General features: G+C 34.9%; 1 protein-coding gene across 1 annotated transcript; it reads left to right on the top strand.

Moving 5' to 3' along the window:
• Nucleotides 1-18,065: 18,065 nt before the first annotated feature.
• On the top strand, nucleotides 18,066-19,709 carry LOC111988577 (hydroquinone glucosyltransferase). The gene has a single exon (XM_024020374.2). It carries the CDS (start codon nucleotides 18,161-18,163, stop codon nucleotides 19,571-19,573), a length of 1,413 nt encoding a protein of 470 aa, XP_023876142.1. The 5' UTR covers nucleotides 18,066-18,160; the 3' UTR covers nucleotides 19,574-19,709.
• Nucleotides 19,710-19,766: the final 57 nt, after the last annotated feature.

The raw sequence follows: 19,766 nt of genomic DNA on the forward strand, positions 1-19,766 counted from the left end.
AAAGTCCAAGACAAAGACACCAAGTCCTGGATAAAGAAAGATGTGATTCTTTTTTTTTTTTTTTTTTTTGGGCAAATTACAACTTACTTCACCTGTGGTTTGGCCAAAATTTAAGTTACTTACCTATGGTTTGAAATTTGAGACTTTGCCCACCCGTGATTAGCTCAATTAGAGGTCTATAACCCACCCAGTTAAAAATAGGGCTAAATTTGTAGTTTTAGTCCACTTTTATATCTCTCTCCTTCAAAAACACAAAAAAAAAAATATATATATATATATATATATAATAAAAGAAATAAGATCAAAGATGGTAAAAATTTTACTCAAAGTCTTAGCATTTCAAACATTTATTTAAACTCATTGCATTAAATGCACAGATTCAAGATTCAGTGTTGTGGAAGTTGCTACCTCATACTAGTGATCAAGAGTGCTGGATCTAAATCTTCAAGTGTGATCTTGAAATCATAGACTAGAGGTCTACGTTGGAGAAAACCTACAAGGGTGGTCTTAGAATTGTGGATTGGAGGTTCACATTATAGAAGATCATTATCAAAGACATTTATGAGATTCCGTACTCAGTTTGGTAACTATAGTTAGATTTACGTTATTCTGACTGTAGATCTCTATCAAATAGTGAATTTGTTCACCTTGGGATTAACAAATTCAAGCCCCCCCCCCCCAAGTTTTCATGTGAAACTGTTTTGTTTCATTGGTTTCCTAGGTTATCATATCATGTCTCTTTAAAATTTTCACACTTGCATGGTATTGATGATAATGCGTTTAACCTAAAGTATCAATAACGGGTCTAATAATAAACTTGGCCTTAAAATTGGTTAAATATAGTGTTTTTAGAGGGGTCTAAACCCAACAAAAACATTAGAAGACCAAATGAGCTAAAAAAATTTGTATAGCATAAATACTACTAGCTCTATAGTTTATAAGTTGGCAAACTATGAACTAAAATTAAATCTAGAATGAGTTTTCAAGAGTTTGATGATGTCTAAGATTTCTTCCCAAAGTGGCTCAGGAAGATTGAGGCTATGTTTGCCTCAATGTAAAATGATTTCAAAGTGTAAAATATTTTCAAGTGTTTGGTCGCATCACAAAAAATGCTTTAAAAAATATTTTAAGGTGTTTGGTTGTGTTCCTGAAAATCCTCTAGAAAACACATTCTCTCACATTTTCTCGGCTTCCAAACAAATATTATAATAGGAAATCCAAATATATAAACCAAATCAACAAAAAACATAACAAAAAAATTCAATCTTTCTTAAAAATAAACACCGATTGAGAGAGAGAGAGAGAGAGAGAGAGAAGAGAGAGAGAGAGAGAGAGAGAGAGAGATGGATTGAGAGAAAGAGAGAGGTAAAGGACCACATATCGGTGGGTGGGTTTGAAGGAGGCAAGATCAGCAAGTGAGATTGACGGCGACGAGATCGGCGAGTGGGTCTAAAGGAGGAGATGGCAACAACGACAAGATCAGTTTGTAGATTGGAGATCGTGTTAGCTTTTCGGCCTTCATTGGTCAAAGGGAACGAGAGAGGAAGAGAGAAGAGAAAAGGCTTCCTTAACCGGTGGTGTAGATTTGTAGCGACAATGACGACGGTCTAGTGAGGCTAAGGCATGAACCTACGGCGTGGTCTGACCAGCTCGCTCTCTCTGTCTCTCTCTCTCTATCTCCAGGTGTGTGACTCTGAAGAACGAATTGAAGCTAAAACTAATGTGTAAAATATTTTACAAGTCAAGCGGTCTTATTTTACAGTCAAATAAAAAGATTTTCTGTTTGACCATATTTTACATGTGCAACCCAACGCGCATAGGGTGTAAAATATTTTCCCAAATCCATATACACTTGAAAAAAATACAGCCTGAAGTTATTAAAGTTTTCAACACATACTCAACAAATGTCAATCAATCAAGAATCACGTGTCTATAACTCAATTAAGGCTCATTGTGTCATCCAATCTCTACTATTTCGTGCTTAATTGCAAGAGTATAAAAGGAATTATAAGAACAACCAAATGGAGGTTTTGAGAGCTGCGTATTGTAGCCACGTTCTCCGGAAGTTTCACTAGTTCAGGCAGGTCTCTACACTCGCATGAAACTGTCTCATCCAACTTTGGCAAATGCAAAACCAACGACACAACCATAGCATTTGTTGGGTAGAAAATGTAGGGTGAAACATTAAATTCCTTAGCAACATCAAGAGCATTCGTCCCAAAAAGATCAACCACTAAAGCAACTAACCAAGTAGTTGCAACCAGTGACGTTAACACATCACGAAGAGGTGGTAGTGAACGAGTCATGGTGAGAGTAATTTGGATCCCAGGCTTTACTCCTCCGAGTTCCTCCAAGCTTACTGGAGGAAGAAAACATGGTCGATGCTAGTAGGGAGGGCTTGAAGGACTTCTTTCATGGCTTTGGATGGACTATGGAGACCCAATTGTGGGAATGATGCATGTGATGTGGAAGTCGTGGTAAAGAAGAAGTAGCTTGGCAAACTCAACAAGAGGGTGAGATGTCCTATTCCTGGACTTGGTAGAATAGCTATGTGTGGTTTTTGTTCCATATAGATTTTGAAGTGATGGCCTTCGAAAGAGTATACTAGGTTTTTATTTTTTATTTTTTTTATTTTTTGGTATTTTGGGGAGGTTGTAGTGTTTCCACAGGTGAAGTAAGTTGTAATTTGCCCAAAAAAAAAAAAAAAAAAAAAGATTCACATCTTTCTTTATCCAGGACTTGGTGTCTTTGTCTTGGACTTTGAAAGTGCACATTCTAACCCAACAAGACTTACAATTTGTCATAGTTTGCCAACACTACAAACTTAAATCCTAACAGTTTCCAATTGAAATATCTAATGTTCAAACCTCACCACTTTCAACTATCAATTTATTAAAATAAAAAACTGTAAATACTATTTTGGTTCCAACATTTTGAGATCATAATCAATTTGGTCCATACATTTTGAGAGCAGTCAATCTAGTCTCGTTATTTTCAAGTCATAATCAATTTGGTCCCTATTGTTGGATAACCAATGAAATCTGCTTCTGTGGCAGATTGAATGTACACATAACACAAATTAAATTAAAATATTAACTAGCCATCCTACATGTCTTAAATGGCTCTACCACGTCAGCTTCCAGCCCCTTTTAGTCCCACGTGACCCACAAGTGACCAACTTATCAACCACCCATCCCCATTCCCAATAGGTCACATAGACAGATATGATTGAAATCACTCTTCACAGCCACATCTAATCTTGCCTACTCCCCACGATCAAAACTACAATAATAATACATAAATCTTTTGAGGAGCAACACCTACAATAAGGGTCTCGGTGGTGGTCTTCTTTAAGTTGCTCATATCAATGTTTTTTTTTTTTTTTTTGAAAAGTGACTGAAAATTCGAAAAAACAGAACACACAGAACAACCAGGCAAAGCAACAAAATAATAGAACACAAAGGAAACAAACCAGCAACAAAATAGACCACAAACAAGACCCTAAAACGACAGTCCCTCAAATCTAATCAAATCTACAATTATGTTTGGTTCTCTTCCTAACCAGCACATGGCATCCTTTATTGTTTTTGCTTGCTGGGCTAATTCATGGGCTATTTTGTTACCCGTCCTTCCAATGTGCCTCACTTTCACATCTGCAAAATTTCTCACAATTCTAGCTACGATATGACCCACTGCACCTCTGACCTCTTCTTTCTCAATTACTTGGGACTGTTTGAAGAGAGTCTCCAACCATTGCTCTAGACCAATCTCTTTTGCCAGCACTAATCCTTGTTCCATTGCAATAGCTTTAGTTTCTTCAACTCCCAACCTTCCTGAGAGGGGCTTGCACATGGTAGCTATGAACCTTAATCTCTTGTCCCGAATAAGGATGCCTATACCAGAGTGGCCATAACCAATGGGAATAGCTCCATCCACATTGATGAAAAAGTAGTCATCCTAGAGTTGTTCAAGACTACTTCCTTCTGGCTCTAGGAACCTTGCTTAAGTGCCAACTGCCTCCCTATAATCTTTCACCATTCGCATGGCATTTCCCCAAATAATATTTCCTGGAGAACTAATTGAATCATGCACAATTCGGTTTCTGTTAAACCAGATCATCCAAGCCACCCCAAAAAATATTTCTAGGTCCCTTTGGGTCCCTTGTCTTAGCATGTCTAAAGCAATATCCGAGAAGTCTCGCCTACCTTCCAAGAGATTGATGGGGCAGTCAATCCAATTTTTCCAGACTTTTTTGGCTATTTCACATTTTAGAATTGCATGCTCCACAAATTCTGCCTCCTTGCTGCATAGTGGACAGAGAGGATCAACTAGGACCCCCCTTTTGTTCAGGTTAAGCATAGTAGGAATAGCATTCCTACAAAGTCTCCAGGAAAAAATTTTCACCTTTGCTAGGATGTTCAAGTGCCACATTTTCTTCCATAAGGGAGCTTGCATGTCACTTAATGAAGATTTCCCTTGTTCACTTCCTTCTAGCACCTTCCTAGCCACATAGTAAGCACTTTTCATTGAAAAAATTCCTTTTTTATTACCCACCCATATTAGTTGGTCATCAGGCAGATGGTAATTGATTGGGATACCAAGGATTGTTTCAACCTCAAAAGCAAGGAAAATCCTTTCCAGCCTATCTCTCCTCCATTTTCTTGTGTCTTGGTCAATAAGGGCTGAGACTATGGGATAATCACCAAATTAACTCTATTTGAGGAGATATTACCTTGTAGGTTGAGGGAGTTGGCAGCCATTTGTCACCCCAAATGTGAATAGTTTTTCCATTGCCTACCCTCCATCTTGTGCCTTGTTCTAGAACTTCCAAACTTTGGTGAATGCTTCTTCAAGCAAATGATGGGCTACTTCCCAAGTTAGCACTTAAGAGATAATATATTTACCGACAAAAGTTGTTCTACAAAATGGTAAAGAACAGGAGAAGAAAGTCGCATACTCTTCTGATGGTGGAAACAACAAAAAAGAAAAAGAAATTACGGGTTAGTTCCTAATTTATATTATATGCAAGAACCCATCAGAGCACTTAGTAAACCCCTTTAAAATTTTCCTCTAAGAAAAAAAGTTAAAATTTTTTCTCTATCATTATTAAAAAGTTATCATATTTTAAAAACTAGGGAAAAAAAAACAACATTAATTTCTACCACAGCTAGCACAGGACAGACATAATGAAAAATTCTTGAAAGCTTAGGAGCTTTTGGAAGATTACCCTCTACCACCGTTGCTGCACTTGCAGCCAGATCTATAGCCACAGCTTATTGATTGCAATGGGGATTTCGGTCTAGATTCTCTAGAATCGGAAAGAGATCTTGGTCTGAGTCGTCTGACCAGTGGTGATTGGGGGGTTGATAAGTTTGGTCACATGTAGGTCATGTGGAACTAAAAGAGGCTAAAAAGGTGACATGGTAGGAGCACTTAAGACATCTAGGATGACTAGTTAATATTTTAGTTTAATTTGTTTCATGTGTGCTTTCCATCTGCCATATAAGTAAATTCCGTTAATAATTTAATGATAGGATTTTTTATTTTTTTTGGGTAAGAGAGAGAGTTTTAACCTATGAGGTCCGCTCTCAGATCTTTTATACAATCATTAGAGACTTTACTAGTTGAGTTAATTAAAACCTACATTTAATGATAGGAATTAAATTGACTATGACCCTAAAATGTGAAGACCAAAATAGTGTTTTGTCTAAATAAAAATTTTTAAAAAATTATGCCATTATTTATTTTAAACAAATGTATTGATTGCAATATTTAAACAAATTTAGAAGATTAACGTTTCTACTTTAGTAGTAGCATATAACAAGCCATTATTTAATCAAATTCCTGATTGTCACTATTTAAACAAATCTAGAAGAGTAACGTTTGCACTTACGTCACTCTAATACATGCGGGTGTGTTTTACCAATTAAAAAAAAAATACTAAATTAAAAATTAAAATCTTCTTTTCAACTTTCCGTCGGACAAATGGACCTGAGTTTTAGACCATGAAACATTTCTTTCTTAATTTTCTACTTTATTCATAGTTGCTTTTCTGCTTTATTCATATGTTGTTTGTCATTATTATTATTATTTTTTGAGAGAGTTTTAACCTATGAGTTCCATTCTTGATGATAGTTCTTTATCATCATACCATGACTCTAATTAGTTTTTGGTGTAGGCGGGGATTAAATCTTAGATCTCTTATAACTACCAGAGACTTTACCAGTTGAGATAACTCGAATCCACTTTTTCATTATTAATTAGTTGTCTATTCTATACCACTTAGCTTTTTTTGATAACAATTATTACTTTGTGATGTATTGTTTAACTGCAATATCATGTCTTTATCATATAGTTTATTTTGATAGTGCTCATTTTCTGATTTCTACGTTTTTTTTTTTTTTTTTTGAATTTCTAATTTCTATGTGGCCGTTTATGTGACTGGACATAATATCACATACTAATTTTAAAGGGCATATTGTTGGAAAAATACACGTGAGTGAAGTCCTACATTAAATAAAAATAATAAGAGAGAGTCGTTAATATAACATAATTAGACCTAAATTCAAAGGCCAAAGTCTTTTAGGCTAGGTGATGTACTTGTATGTTATATTAACTTGACCCTTTGGACAAAGTGGGGCTAGCTAATTAGTATTTTGGCTAGCTCGAACAGAAAGATGAACTTGTACGTTAGTGTAACTTCTGCGCAAAACTAATCCTTATTTAATTGTCTAGTCCTTATATTATTTAAATTCAAAATAAAATAGAACCCTAAACTAATCCATGTAAATCCCCTAATCTAGGAGGATTGAGCTAACATTTTAAGACTTGAAATAAGAAATACTAAATATTTCTTTGCAATATATATTAGATTTTGGAGCACCTATTATTTCTAATAATGATGTCCAAAAATTTTGGAGCACCTAATTGTTCCCTTAAATGAGTAGTCTCTCATTCCAAAAACGTAAAGTTGTGGTTTAGAACTATGTTTTGTGTTGGCTTTAATTCCGTATCAAATTTGATTGTAACTCTGTTCAATCATTTCTTTGTATTTTTGTGGGCTTTAATGTGAGGGTTGTGTGTGAGAGTTTGGTGAAAATTCTGTGAAGAAGAGGATTTCGCGATTGGCTCATGATTGCCAACTTGTGTAATAGGCTATGTGAGAAGCACATGTTGGAATTTGAAGAGTTTTTGACAAGCTAGATTTTGTGAGTCATTCGCGACTCAGGCCAAGTCGTGACTAACCCATGAAACTCTCTGCCTGATTAGTTTGGTTGTGTCTTTTCACATTCCTTTACCAATATTATATAAACCCTCATTACCAATATTGTAAAGAAGAACAAGGAGTCTTTACGAGAAACTTTTGAGAGAGAAAACCCTAGCCAAACACTTGAGAGTTAAAGATTGTTTACCCACAATCCTTTACACCATTTCTCTAGAGTTTCCATTACTCTTACCTCTCTATCTACACATTTTTGAGAGGTTCTTAGCCCAAACACTTATCTCACTTATTCTGAGTGTTGAGAGAAGTTTTGGTGCCTATGGGAAGTATTGGAAGAAGCCATTGAGTGGCAGATGCAATCAGGTGGAATTGTGGGATCCGAATAACTAGTGAAGACAAGATTTTGAAAAGACCGTTGGAAGCTGGAGCTTGGAGAACTCAAGTACATTGGGTAGATTAGGCTTGGAAGGTCTTTTGATCTTCCTGTATTCCAACTTATTCACAAGTGGGTCAATTTCGGTTTGGAGGGTCGCGGAGAGATTTTTCGTTGAGTACTTCTGTTTCCACTTTGATAACACGTCTTGACATTTCCTTGTGTTTGCATCTCCCTTCCCTTACTCTTTATACTTTACATTTATTATTTATTGTACATGTTTATGCACTAGAGTAGTTCTGGTTTATTGTACTTCATTTACTCTTGTTCCGTACTTAAATAAGTTAGAGTAAAAGCAATAAAGTTGTTATTTAAAATTGGGGGTTTAAACAAGCATTAGTGTTTTCACACTATTTGAGTTTTCAAAACACACTAGATAATTACTAAAAGAAACCCATTAAAAATGGTCCCAAGAGGCTGATTAGGAGTTTTTTCTTACCTTTAAAGTTACGTGTCACTTGCAAATTCATGTACGTCTAGGCCATTATTTAAACAAATTTTGAAGTTTTATGTTTTTAGTTAGGTCACAGTAGTAGCATATGAAACTATATTTGTTGGGAAATTTAAACCCTATTTATGTCAAATTAATTAATTTAACAGTTGTACATTGCAAGTTTTGTAATGATTATTCACAACATAAACCAGTATTGAAAAACAAATAAATGTGGAAAGTAAAGCAAACAAGCGATATGATACCAAGACACTAATTGGTTTTTGGTGTAGGTAGGGATTGAATCCTAAATCTTTTATTCAACTATTAGAAACTTTACCAATTGAGTTAACTGCAACTCACACAAACAATATGATTACGTGCGAACTATAATGGGAAAAAATTTCCGACCTTTACCACCAACTCTCAAGAAAACATATCTACCATATAGAATTGAAGTTTTCCAACATTAATCATAATTTTGCAGCTACATTAAGTAGTACTTACTAACTTGACTACATATATATCCAAATTCTTTGACACTTCTACTGTGCATACTATTCACATAAAACGCCGTTTCTGTGACTTCAAGAACCTTATTAAAGATTCTCACAGCAACAATTACTAATGATTTATACGCAACAACTTTACATTGATCACTGGTCTTTAGAACTTCTTTGGTTGACAATATGAGAAAACTTGGCTACAATACGCAGCTCTCAAAACCTCCATTTGGTTTTCCTTATAATTCCTTTTACACTCTAGCAATTAAGCACGAAATAGTCATAATTGATTTATAGCTAGACATGTGATTCTTGATTGATTGACATGTGTTGAGTATGTGTTGAAAACTTAAAAATTTCAATCTTCTTGAGCCATTCTGGGCAAAAATCTTAGACATCATCATACTCTTGAAAACTCAATCTAGATTTAATTTTAGTTCCTAGTTTGCTAACTTATAAACTATGGACCTAGCAATATTTATGCTATAAAAATCTTTTTAACTCAACTAGTACTACTAATGTTTTTGTTGGGATTAGACCATCCTAAAAACACTATATTTAACCAATTTTAAAGCCAAGTTGATTGTTAGATCTATTATTGATACTTTAGGTTAAGTACATCAACATCAATATCATGCAAGTGCAGAAATTTAAAAGAGACATGATATGATGACTAAGAAAACCAATAAAACAAAACAGGGTCATAGGAAAAATGTGGTGGGACTTAACTTTATTAATCCTGAGGTGAGCAAATTCACTATTAGATAGAGTAGATTCACAAAACAGGTTCACCCTTGTGGGTTTTCTCCAATGTAGACCTCTACTATACAATTTCAAGATCACACTTGAAGTTTTAGATCTAGAACTCTTGATCACTGGTATGAGGTAGCAACTTCCACAACACTGAATCTTGACTTTCTTCAAAGAATATCACCAGTAGAAGATTTAAGTGAGTTTTGAGTACAAAATCCCTAGATATAGAATATGAGGCACATAAGGCACTTTTTTCCTCTTTTAAAAGCTCTCTAGGGTTAGCTTATACTGTCTTTTAAATACTGTAACAAACAGATCACCAATTGAGCTTGGAACGAACAACTTATGGACCTCTTCACATTTGCTGATATTTTATGATTATGTGATTTTTGACAGGTCGAACACCAATCGAATAGTTCCAACAGGTTGAACACCAATTTAAAAAAAAAAAAATTCACATCTTTCTTCATCCCGGACTTGTGCCTTTGTCTTGGACTTAGGAAGTACATATTTTTACTCAACAAGACTTACAATTTGTCATAGTTTGTCAACACTATAAACTTAAATCCTAACAGTTTCCAATTGAGATACCTAATGTTCAAATCTCACCACCCCGACTATTGATTTATTAAAATAAAATTTTAGAAAAATTATGCCATTAGAAGAATAATGTTTGCAGTTACATCACCCTAACACATGCCAGTGTGTTTATGTTAATTAAAAAATAAAAATCTTCTTTTCAACTTTCCTCTTTCCAAGTATTTCATCTTTTGGTACGGTTAACCAAGTCAAATAAGGAAAATGTTTCTTCTCTTGTATTTTTTAATTGGATGTAAATTTTGAAAATCTAACTATTGAATTACATTTTCTTATAATAATTTTTTGTGCTAAAAAATTATGTATAAAAAATAATTTTATAGATCAAAAAGTAAAAAACGCCCAATTTGAACTAAATTTGACATGTGTGTTAAGAACAAATATAACATGTAATTTAACAGTATGATTTTCAAAATTCACATTTAATAAAAAGATATTGTAGAAGTTTGGAAAGTTTCACTCCAAATTAGGTTGGAGAAAACATTTTTGGTCAAACAATGGTGTATTAATAAAATCTAGATTATTTGTTGAATAAAATAATAATAATAATCATACGCATATACTATTTCAAAGAACCTTATTAACAAATGAACTTTAACAAAAAGAATATATGTCCAAAATTTTAAACTTGAGAAAGAAAAGAACCTAACCGCGGATTGGGTTTAGTCCTTTAGTGGGTAAGGGTTTACATGTTTCCCGTCCCACACATAGTTTCCAGATGCTGGAAATAATCTAATACTGTTATTCCCAAGCCCGAACACCTATATAAACCTCATTAAAAAAAAAAAAAAAAAAAAAAAAACAACAACAACAACAACAACAACAACAACAATAACAGTTGGAGATTAACGTTCGTTCTTATCTAGCAGCAAGGCCTTTCCATAAGTTAAGTTGAATCATGTTTGGGCTCAACCTATATAAACCATGTAACGCCCCAAAATCATAAGTAATAAAAGTCTATTTAATCTAAATAATCAATAAAAATATTAAATAAAAGAAACCAGCAACCTTAAATCTCATCACAAATGTCAAAGCTCTAATTCACTAAAGACAAAACATCCTCAAAATAATTCTCCAATACAATATAATGCCATAAAAATAACAATAAAATCCTCAATTCCACAAAATAGTTCGTAACTACTGTTTCTCAAGAATCTCTACTCCAATAATCCTTCTAATGTATCTGTAATGGGAAATAAAAAGGGGGTGAGATAACTCAATAAGTGGAATTCACTAACATTAGGGGTGTGGGAACAAACCTTTCAAATAAATAATTCTTACAACACTTTCATAACTTGTAACTCATTAATATTCATCATCAAATACTTCATATATATAAAAACAAATATCTTCATATTGTGAGCCATCATAATATATATATTAATATCATCACATAAACAATTTCCTAGGTTTTTCCTGTGGTCAACGTTTACGCCCCATTGACAGGGTTGTGCTGTCTCCTTTTCAGGACTAGAACCTTCTTGTCATCCCCTTCTTAAGGATGGTCCCTTTAGAACCAAAAGGTGCACTCCCTTACTAAGGAGCTTTCTTTTTGAATTCTCAATAGTATACTCCCTTGCTAAGGAGCTAACAAATGTGCACTGTCCCCTTTTCTAGGACCGTCCCTTGCTAAGGACTAGCTGCAGTATGATTGTCCCTTACTAAGGGCTAAATACAATATTGAGCTTTTAATCATGACTTGCCATAGGTTTTCAAAACATATTCAATATGCTCACAAAAATAATCAATTCAAGATGCTTACAAAAATAGTCCATTCATAATTCTCAAAAAAATATGAGGATATATTTTCACACACAAGTTTAAATAAATTTAGGTTGTCCCACAAGTTTTTCATAAAACGAATAGTCAATGTCCACATCAAACATTTATAAAATATCAATTCATATATAAAATATCAACATGTTTCTTTGATATAAAATAGTTTAATATTCAATACTATTTTGGGAAAACCCCCAAAATTAGTAAACACCACTTACCTCTTAATTGCAAAAATAAAAGAAATCAACCTCCCTTGAATCACAAAAATTCAGTAGAATTAGAACCTAGCAATACCAAAAATAGGTTCATCAATACACAATTTCTGACTTAAATATCTATTTTCACACTTAAACGGTTTTATCCTAGACAATATTGATATATCCAAAATTCTCCATTTATTCACCTAACTATCCAATTTACTTTCAGCTTTGATTAGACTTCTGGACTTAAAAATATTGCTGCCTAATCAGATTTTTCCATTAACGTAATCATAGATATTCATGAAACTTCAATATGGCCGAACCTAATGGCAGGGTCACATGTATGGAATAGCTTTATGTAAGATAAGACTCAATATAGGCTGAATGATGGATGTCTGATCCATCTAATAAAAGAAGCCATATATCATATATATATGAGATGGGTTCAAGTTACACCTGGTGTAACTTTAAAGAGTTACACCTTTTTTAAACCGTTGGATTTAAGTAGATCTAATGGTTAAAAAAAAAACAATCATTAATACTAATATTCTGATCTGTATCTCATTAATTATCCCTTATTTATTGCATTCCATATTTATCTCTCTCTCTCTCTCTCTCTCTCTCTACGTTTCTCTCTGTCTGTCTCCTCCACCATTGTTCCACCTCAACAGGTTGCCAGTAGAAGAAAAAAAAAAGAAAACCAAGCCGAACACTTTCATTCATGGGCAACCAAACCGGAAATTTCCATCAAATTTCAATGACAGCTCCAATTTTATTGAATTTTCTTATAAACCAAAAAAGATAAGTCTTATAAACCTTAGAGTAGCAACATAACAACTTTCTATCACGTTTTTAGCGGGATGGATTTTCCATAATGCAATTTTATTACTTATACTGTAGAGATGTGTGATACTTCACAATTAAATTTTAAATTTGATTGACCTATGATTTTCCTAGATTGTTGAAGTATTTTTTTTTTCTCCAGCAATCAGGGAATCAGATTGATGGACAATGTACAAGTTGTACAGTTGTTAAATAATTTGAAAGTACGACTACTGAAACTGTGTAACTCTATCAGGTCAATTGCCATGCCTCCGTGTAACTTTATCAGCTATCAACATATAAGACTCATGACCTTCTCAATTTTTTCTCTTTTTGATAGTATGACTACTGACCTTAGTGTCAACTAGACAACTACCCAGATGTGAGTCATGTGACAGAGCACTCTCAAATTTTTTTTTTTTTTTTCAAATGAGCACCAACACGATGAGAAAGAAGAGAGGGCTCAAGGGAAAAGGATTGGAAACCGAGCTTAGAGTGGTGGAAATGTTGGATTCCACAAGGACGTAGAAGACTACATTCATAGGACGATTATCCATCACTTCTTGCCCAAGGCCACGTCCATCGTCTCTTACCAATCGGCGGTCAAGCATAATCTCTAACCATCCCTTTTTATTTCAATAACTTAACTGGATTGTTTGGTCTCTTTTTTCTTTTTCTTTTTTTGCTGGCGACCTGGCGGTGGAGGTGGAAGATCGGTGAAGGAGTAAGAGACAGAGAGGCGTGCAGTGGAGGATTTTTTTTTTTTTTTTTTTTTTTTGAGAAACGGTGGGAAAAAATAGATTAGAGAGAGACACACTTTTTTGTGTTTTTTTAGGTTTAGAGATAGATATGAAATGTAATAAATAAGGGATAATTAATGAGATTTAAATCAGAATATTAGTATTAATGGGTGTCCTTTTTTATCGTTGGATCTACTTAAATCTAATGGTTTACAAAAGGTGTAACTCTTTAAAGTTATACCAGGTGTAACTTGAACCCATCTCTCTCTCTCTCTCTCTCTATATATGTTCAACCAAGTATTGGAAGACACGTGATATATATATATATATATATACCTATTTGATCCATATATACCTTAATTTATCCATCCAATTGCCTAGTATTCCCTTAATGCGCTGGACTAGGATTTCGATAATTGAAAGGGCGTGGATGCAGGTCAGTTTAATGGTGAATACAGTGAGACTATAAACAATTATATATAAACCACAAATCACCCCTTTTTCTAATATAATAATCCTAGCTTTAGATCCATAACAGAGGCCCCTAAATTTTCTTTCTATTAGGTACGCCAATAACAGATGCTATAAGAGTGGGAACAAAAGCTAGCCATTGAGTATTTCAACTTTCCTAAGTTTAGAGTAGAAGAAAATCGTACCTGTAGTCTCCACTCACAGCCACAGTGAAGAAAATTAACGTTCAATTGTCAGCTGAAGCAAAAGGAATCCCATCAATAGATACATGTGTAACTAAAGAGGAAGAAGGCTAGGGTTTTCAAGGTCCATATATTTACTTATGCCACCTTACTTGGACTTATATTCTATAGTATTTATCTTATTTTTAATATCTTCGGTCCAAATCAATTTAATCCATTTAATTGTAGGCCTCCTTTATAATTTATGTATAATAATTTAATTGGTATCAAAATTATGGGGTGTTACATCCTTCCCCCCTTAAAAAAAAAAAAAAAAAATTTCATCCTCGAAATTATACATACCTTTGTTAACGAACAACTCTGCATAATTTGATTTCATCTCATCTTCTCGCTCCCAAGATGCCTCCTCCACTGTGTGATTCTTCCAAAGGACCTTAACCAATGATATGGTCTTAGTGCGTAGCACTTGATCCTTGCAGTCAAGAATTTGGATTGGAACTTCCTCATAAGTTAAGTTGTTTTTGATCTTGAGTGGCTCATAGTTCAAGACATGTGAAGGATCCGGGATGTACTTCCTCAACATGGAAACATGAAACACATTATGCACTCCTACAAGTGTAGGCGATAAGGCCAATTCTTAGGAAACTTTACCAATGCATTCTAGGATCTTAAATGGACCAACAAATTTGGGACTCAACTTCCCTTTCTTCCCAAATCTCATCACACCCTTCATTGGGGTGACTTTCAAAAATACCATATCTCCTACTTCAAATTCTACTTCACTTCTCGAGTTGTCATAATAACTCTTTTGTCAACTTTGTGCTGTTTTCAATCTTTTACGAATCAAATTAATCTTCTCAGATGTCATTTGAATGATTTCTGGCCCCAACAATTTTCTCCAACCAACCTCTTCCCAACACAATAGGAACCTGCATTTTCTACCATACAAAGCCTCATAGGGAGCCATCTCAATACTAGAGTGATAGCTATCATTATAGGAAAATTCCAGTAATGACAAGTATTTTTCCCAACTTCCTTTGAAATCCAATACATAAGCCCTTAGCATATCCTCTAAGGTACAAATAGTCCTTTCTAATAGTCCATTTGGTTGTGGGTGGAAGGCTGTACTAAAGCTAATTAGTACCCAAAGCTTTATGTAGGCTTTCCCAAAGCTTTGAGGTGAATCTTGGGTTTCGATCAGACACAATTGATGCTGGAACTCTGTGAAGACTCACAATCTCATCAATATATATCTGTGCTAGTTGATCAAGTGAGTAAGTCATCTTAATCGGAATAAAAATGTGTTGTTTTTGTCATCCTATCCACAATTACCCAAATGGCCTTATGTCCCTTAGGAGATCTTGGCAAACCAGTCACAAAATCCAAACATATATGCTCCCACTTCCATTCGGGGACGGGAAGTGGTTGCAGCAATCCTGAAGGTTTCTGGTGTTGTGCCTTAATTTGTTGACAAGTCAAGCACTTCTCCACAAACTGAGCTATCTCTCTCTTCATGTTATTTCACCAATAAGTTTCTCGAATGTCACGATACATTTTAGTGCTAGCAGGGTGCATTGAGTATGGTGTACAATGGGCTTCTTCCATAACCTCCTTCTTTAATGTAGAATCATTTGGCACACAAAGTCTATTTCCAAACCTCAAAACACCATCATTAGACACATTAAATTCTGGTCTCTTCCCTTCTTGTACTTCTCCTATGATCTTTACAATTCGTGCATCATCAACATGTGAACTCTTAATCTTCTCAATCAAAGTAGATTGTATTGTCAAACTGGCCATAAAGACTTGGGAATCACCCATGAAAATTTCAATTCCCATCCTCTCCAAGTCCTTAATAATCGCCTTTAAAGTAGTTAAGAAGATAGCTAAGAAACCAGAAGACTTCCAACTAAGTGCATCATCTACCAAATTAGCCTTATTTAGATGGTAATTGATCGAGCAATCATAATCTTTAATCAACTCAAGCCACCTTTGTTGTCTCATATTTAATTCTTTCTAAGCAAAGAAGTACTTCAAGCTCTTATGATCTGTATAAATCTCACACCTTTCACCATACAGATAATGTCTCCAAATCTTCAATGCAAACACCATTGCAACCAACTCCAAATCATGAGTGAGATAATTTTGTTCATAACTTTTAATTGGTGGGAAGCATAAGCTATGACCTTACCATACTGCATTAGCACATAACCAAGCCCTTTTTTTTCGAAGCATCACTATAAATGACAAAGCCTCCCAAGTTGCTAGGGATGGTTAGTACTAGTGTAGTGACTAACTTTTGCTTAAGTTCTTGAAAACTCCTTTCACATTCTTCTGTCCACACAAACTTGGCATTCTTACGAGTTAGTTGAGTCATTGGGGTTGCAATACGAGAAAATCCCTCCACAATCCTCCTATAATAGCCAGCAAGGCCCAAAAAGCTTCTAACCTTACTCACATTCGTCAGTATTGCCCAATCAACCATAGCCTCAACCTTACTAGGGTCTATAGAAATCCCTATCTCAGATATCACATGCCCTAAGAACACCACTTGGTCAAGCCAAAATTCACACTTCTTAAACTTTGCATATAGCTTCTTCTCCCTCAAAATTTGAAAAACAATTTTCAAGTGCTCTTTATGTTCTTCCATGCTTTTGGAGAAGATTAGGATGTCATCAATAAAAACAATAACAAAGTGGTCTAAGTACTCATGGAACACCCAAAACCACTACTCGACCTGCACCTCTTGATTTCTAATATTGCTGGAGACCTGCTGTTGACTGCTAGCTACTCGGATCCAGTTAGTTTCAATTCGGATGGCAATAGGTCAGATGGTTCCGTGGGTTGCTAGTTGGTCTGGTTAGCTCTAGTACTAGCATATAATAAACCATTATTTAAACAAATTTAGAAAAGTAACGTTAGCACTTACGTCACACTAACGCATGCCGGTGCGTTTATGCCAATTAAAATATTCTTTTGAACTTTCCTCTATTTTCCAATTATTTAATATTCTTGTTCAGCCGCCTAAGTCAAACAAAAATTAAAATCTTCTTTTGAACTTTCCTCTCTTTTCCAATTATTTGATATTCTTGCTCAGCCGCCTAAGTCAAACAACGGTGAATAAATAAAATCTATTTTATTCATTTTCTCACATTTCCTCAGCATCGAAAAGCGTACGCATTTAACCAAAAAAAGAAAAAAGAAAAAAGAAAGCGTACGCATATACAATTCTAAAAAAACCCAGTAACAAATGAACTTTAGGGCGTTTGGATGTAGCTGAAAATTGAAAATTAAAAATTGAAAACTGAAAACACTATAGTAAAATAATTTTTAAATGTGTAAATAGTATTGTGAGACCTATTTTTAATGAAAAAGTTGTTGAAAAGTAAAAATTGTAGATCCGTGAACAATGCACAAATATACTGTTCATTAACAAAAGTCAACAAGTGCGGCTACTGTTCATTGAACAGTAGCAGCACAGTAACCATAAACAGTGCATCACAGTTGAAAAAGTCTTTTTATACCGCTGAAATAAAAAAAAAAAAAAAAAGAAAAAAAAGCAAACGCAAATCGTAAATGGGCTGCCCAAACGGTCTCCCCAAACGGTCTCTTAATAAAAAGAATAAATGTCCAAAATTTTAAATTAGAGAAAGAAAAGAACCAAACCAGTTGCATTTTTGCTGTCCCATGTATAGGTTGTGCTTGAAATTAGAGTTTAAAATCAGTTTATTCTATTATGTATTTTATTTTTTGTATTATTTCTAAGTTTTATTGTTCTATTTTAACACATTTTTATCTTTATTTGCAGCACCTTTAACAATTTTTTTTTTTTAATTCCAACTAAATAAACTGTTTCAAAACTCACTCAGTTTCAGGTGCCAGAAATAATGTAATACTATTATTCCTAAGTCCTAAAACACCTATATAAACTGTGCAACCTCCTAAGTCCCTACCATAAAAACAAAACATAGTATTCTCTTTCAATCCCCATTTCTTCAAAACATTAATAGAATTATATCTTTGTCCATATGGGCCCAAAACCCCACATAGCTCTTCTAACAAGTCCGGGGATGGGGCATCTCATCCCTCTTGTTGAGTTTGCCAAGCTTCTTCTTCATCATCACGACTTCCACATCACATGCATCATTCCCACAACAGGTTCTCCATCCAAAGCCATGAAAGAAGTCCTTCAAGCTCTCCCTACTAGCATAGAGCATGTCTTTCTTCCTCCAGTGAACTTGGAGGACCTCAAAGGAGCACAGCCTGGACTACAAATTAAACTCACCGTGACTCGTTCACTGCCATCTCTTCGTGATGTGTTAACTTCACTAGTTGCAACTACTCGGTTGGTTGCTTTAGTGGTTGATCTTTTTGGGATTGATGCTCTTGATGTTGCTAAGGAGCTCAATGTCTCGCCCTACATTTTCTACCCAGCAAATGCTATGGTTTTGTCCTTGGTTTTGAATTTGCCAAAGTTGGATGAGACAGTTTCATGCGAGTATAGAGACCTACCTGAACCAGTGAAACTTCCGGGGTGCATACCTATTCACGGTCGAGATCTTATAGACCCGATTCAAGATCGAACAAGTGAGTGGTACAAATTGTTTCTTCGCGGAACAAAAAAGATGCGATTAGCTGAGGGTATTGTTGTTAATACCTTCATGGAGTTGGATGGAAATGCTATAACAGCTTTGGAAGAAGAAGCTAAAAATCTTTCACTTTACACAGTTGGACCCATCATTCAAAGTGGTTCAAGCAATCAGGTTGAAGGGTCAGACTGTTTAAGATGGTTGAACAATCAACCAAGTGGCTCTGTCCTATTTGTTTGTTTTGGGAGTGGTGGAACCCTCTCATATGACCAAATGAATGAGTTAGCTTTAGGATTGGAATTGAGTAAGCAAAAGTTCTTATGGGTGGTAAGAAGCCCAAATAATGGCTTGGCTAATGCTGCATACCTTGCTGACCAAACCCTCGACAACAACCCTCTTGCTTTCTTACCAAAAGGGTTTATAGAGAGGACCAAAGAGCAAGGTCTAGTGGTGCCCTATTGGGCACCACAAGCCCAAGTCCTTAGCCACGGTTCCACAGGTGGGTTCTTAAGTCATTGCGGATGGAATTCAACCTTAGAAAGTATCATGCATGGAATACCAATAATTGCATGGCCTCTTTTCGCAGAACAAAGAATGAATGCTATATTACTAACTGAGGATCTAAAAGTTGCGCTAAGACCAAAAGCTAATGAGAAAGGCCTAGTGGATCGAGAGGAAATTGCAAAAGTTATAAAAGGCCTCATGGTTGGAGAAGAAGGGAAGAAAGTTCATAGCCGTATGAAAGAGTTAAAGATTGCTGCTGATAAAGCAGTAAGCCCATATGGATCTTCTACAAAGGCACTCGCTGATATAGCATCCCATTGGACAAATGGACCTGGCTTTAGGAAATGAAACATTCCTTTCTTAATTTTCTTCTTTGTTCATCGTTGCTTTTCTGCTTTATTCCTCTGTTGTTTGTCATTATTCATTAGTTGTCTATTCTATACCACTTTGCTTTTTTTGATAACAAGTATTACTTTGTGATGTATTGTTTTTTTTTTTTTTTTTTTTTTCTTTTATTTTTTTTTTTTTTTTTTTTGTTTTT

The sequence above is a fragment of the Quercus suber genome, unplaced genomic scaffold (assembly GCF_002906115.3).
Source record: "Quercus suber isolate HL8 unplaced genomic scaffold, Cork oak 2.0 scaffold_646, whole genome shotgun sequence".
In the NCBI taxonomy this organism is placed as follows: Eukaryota; Viridiplantae; Streptophyta; class Magnoliopsida; order Fagales; family Fagaceae; genus Quercus; species Quercus suber.

Excerpts from the sequence above, each read along its gene's own strand:
- LOC111988577 (XM_024020374.2), top strand. The coding sequence starts at position 18,161 with ATGGGCCCAAAACCCCACATAGCTCTTCTAACAAGTCCGGGGATGGGG.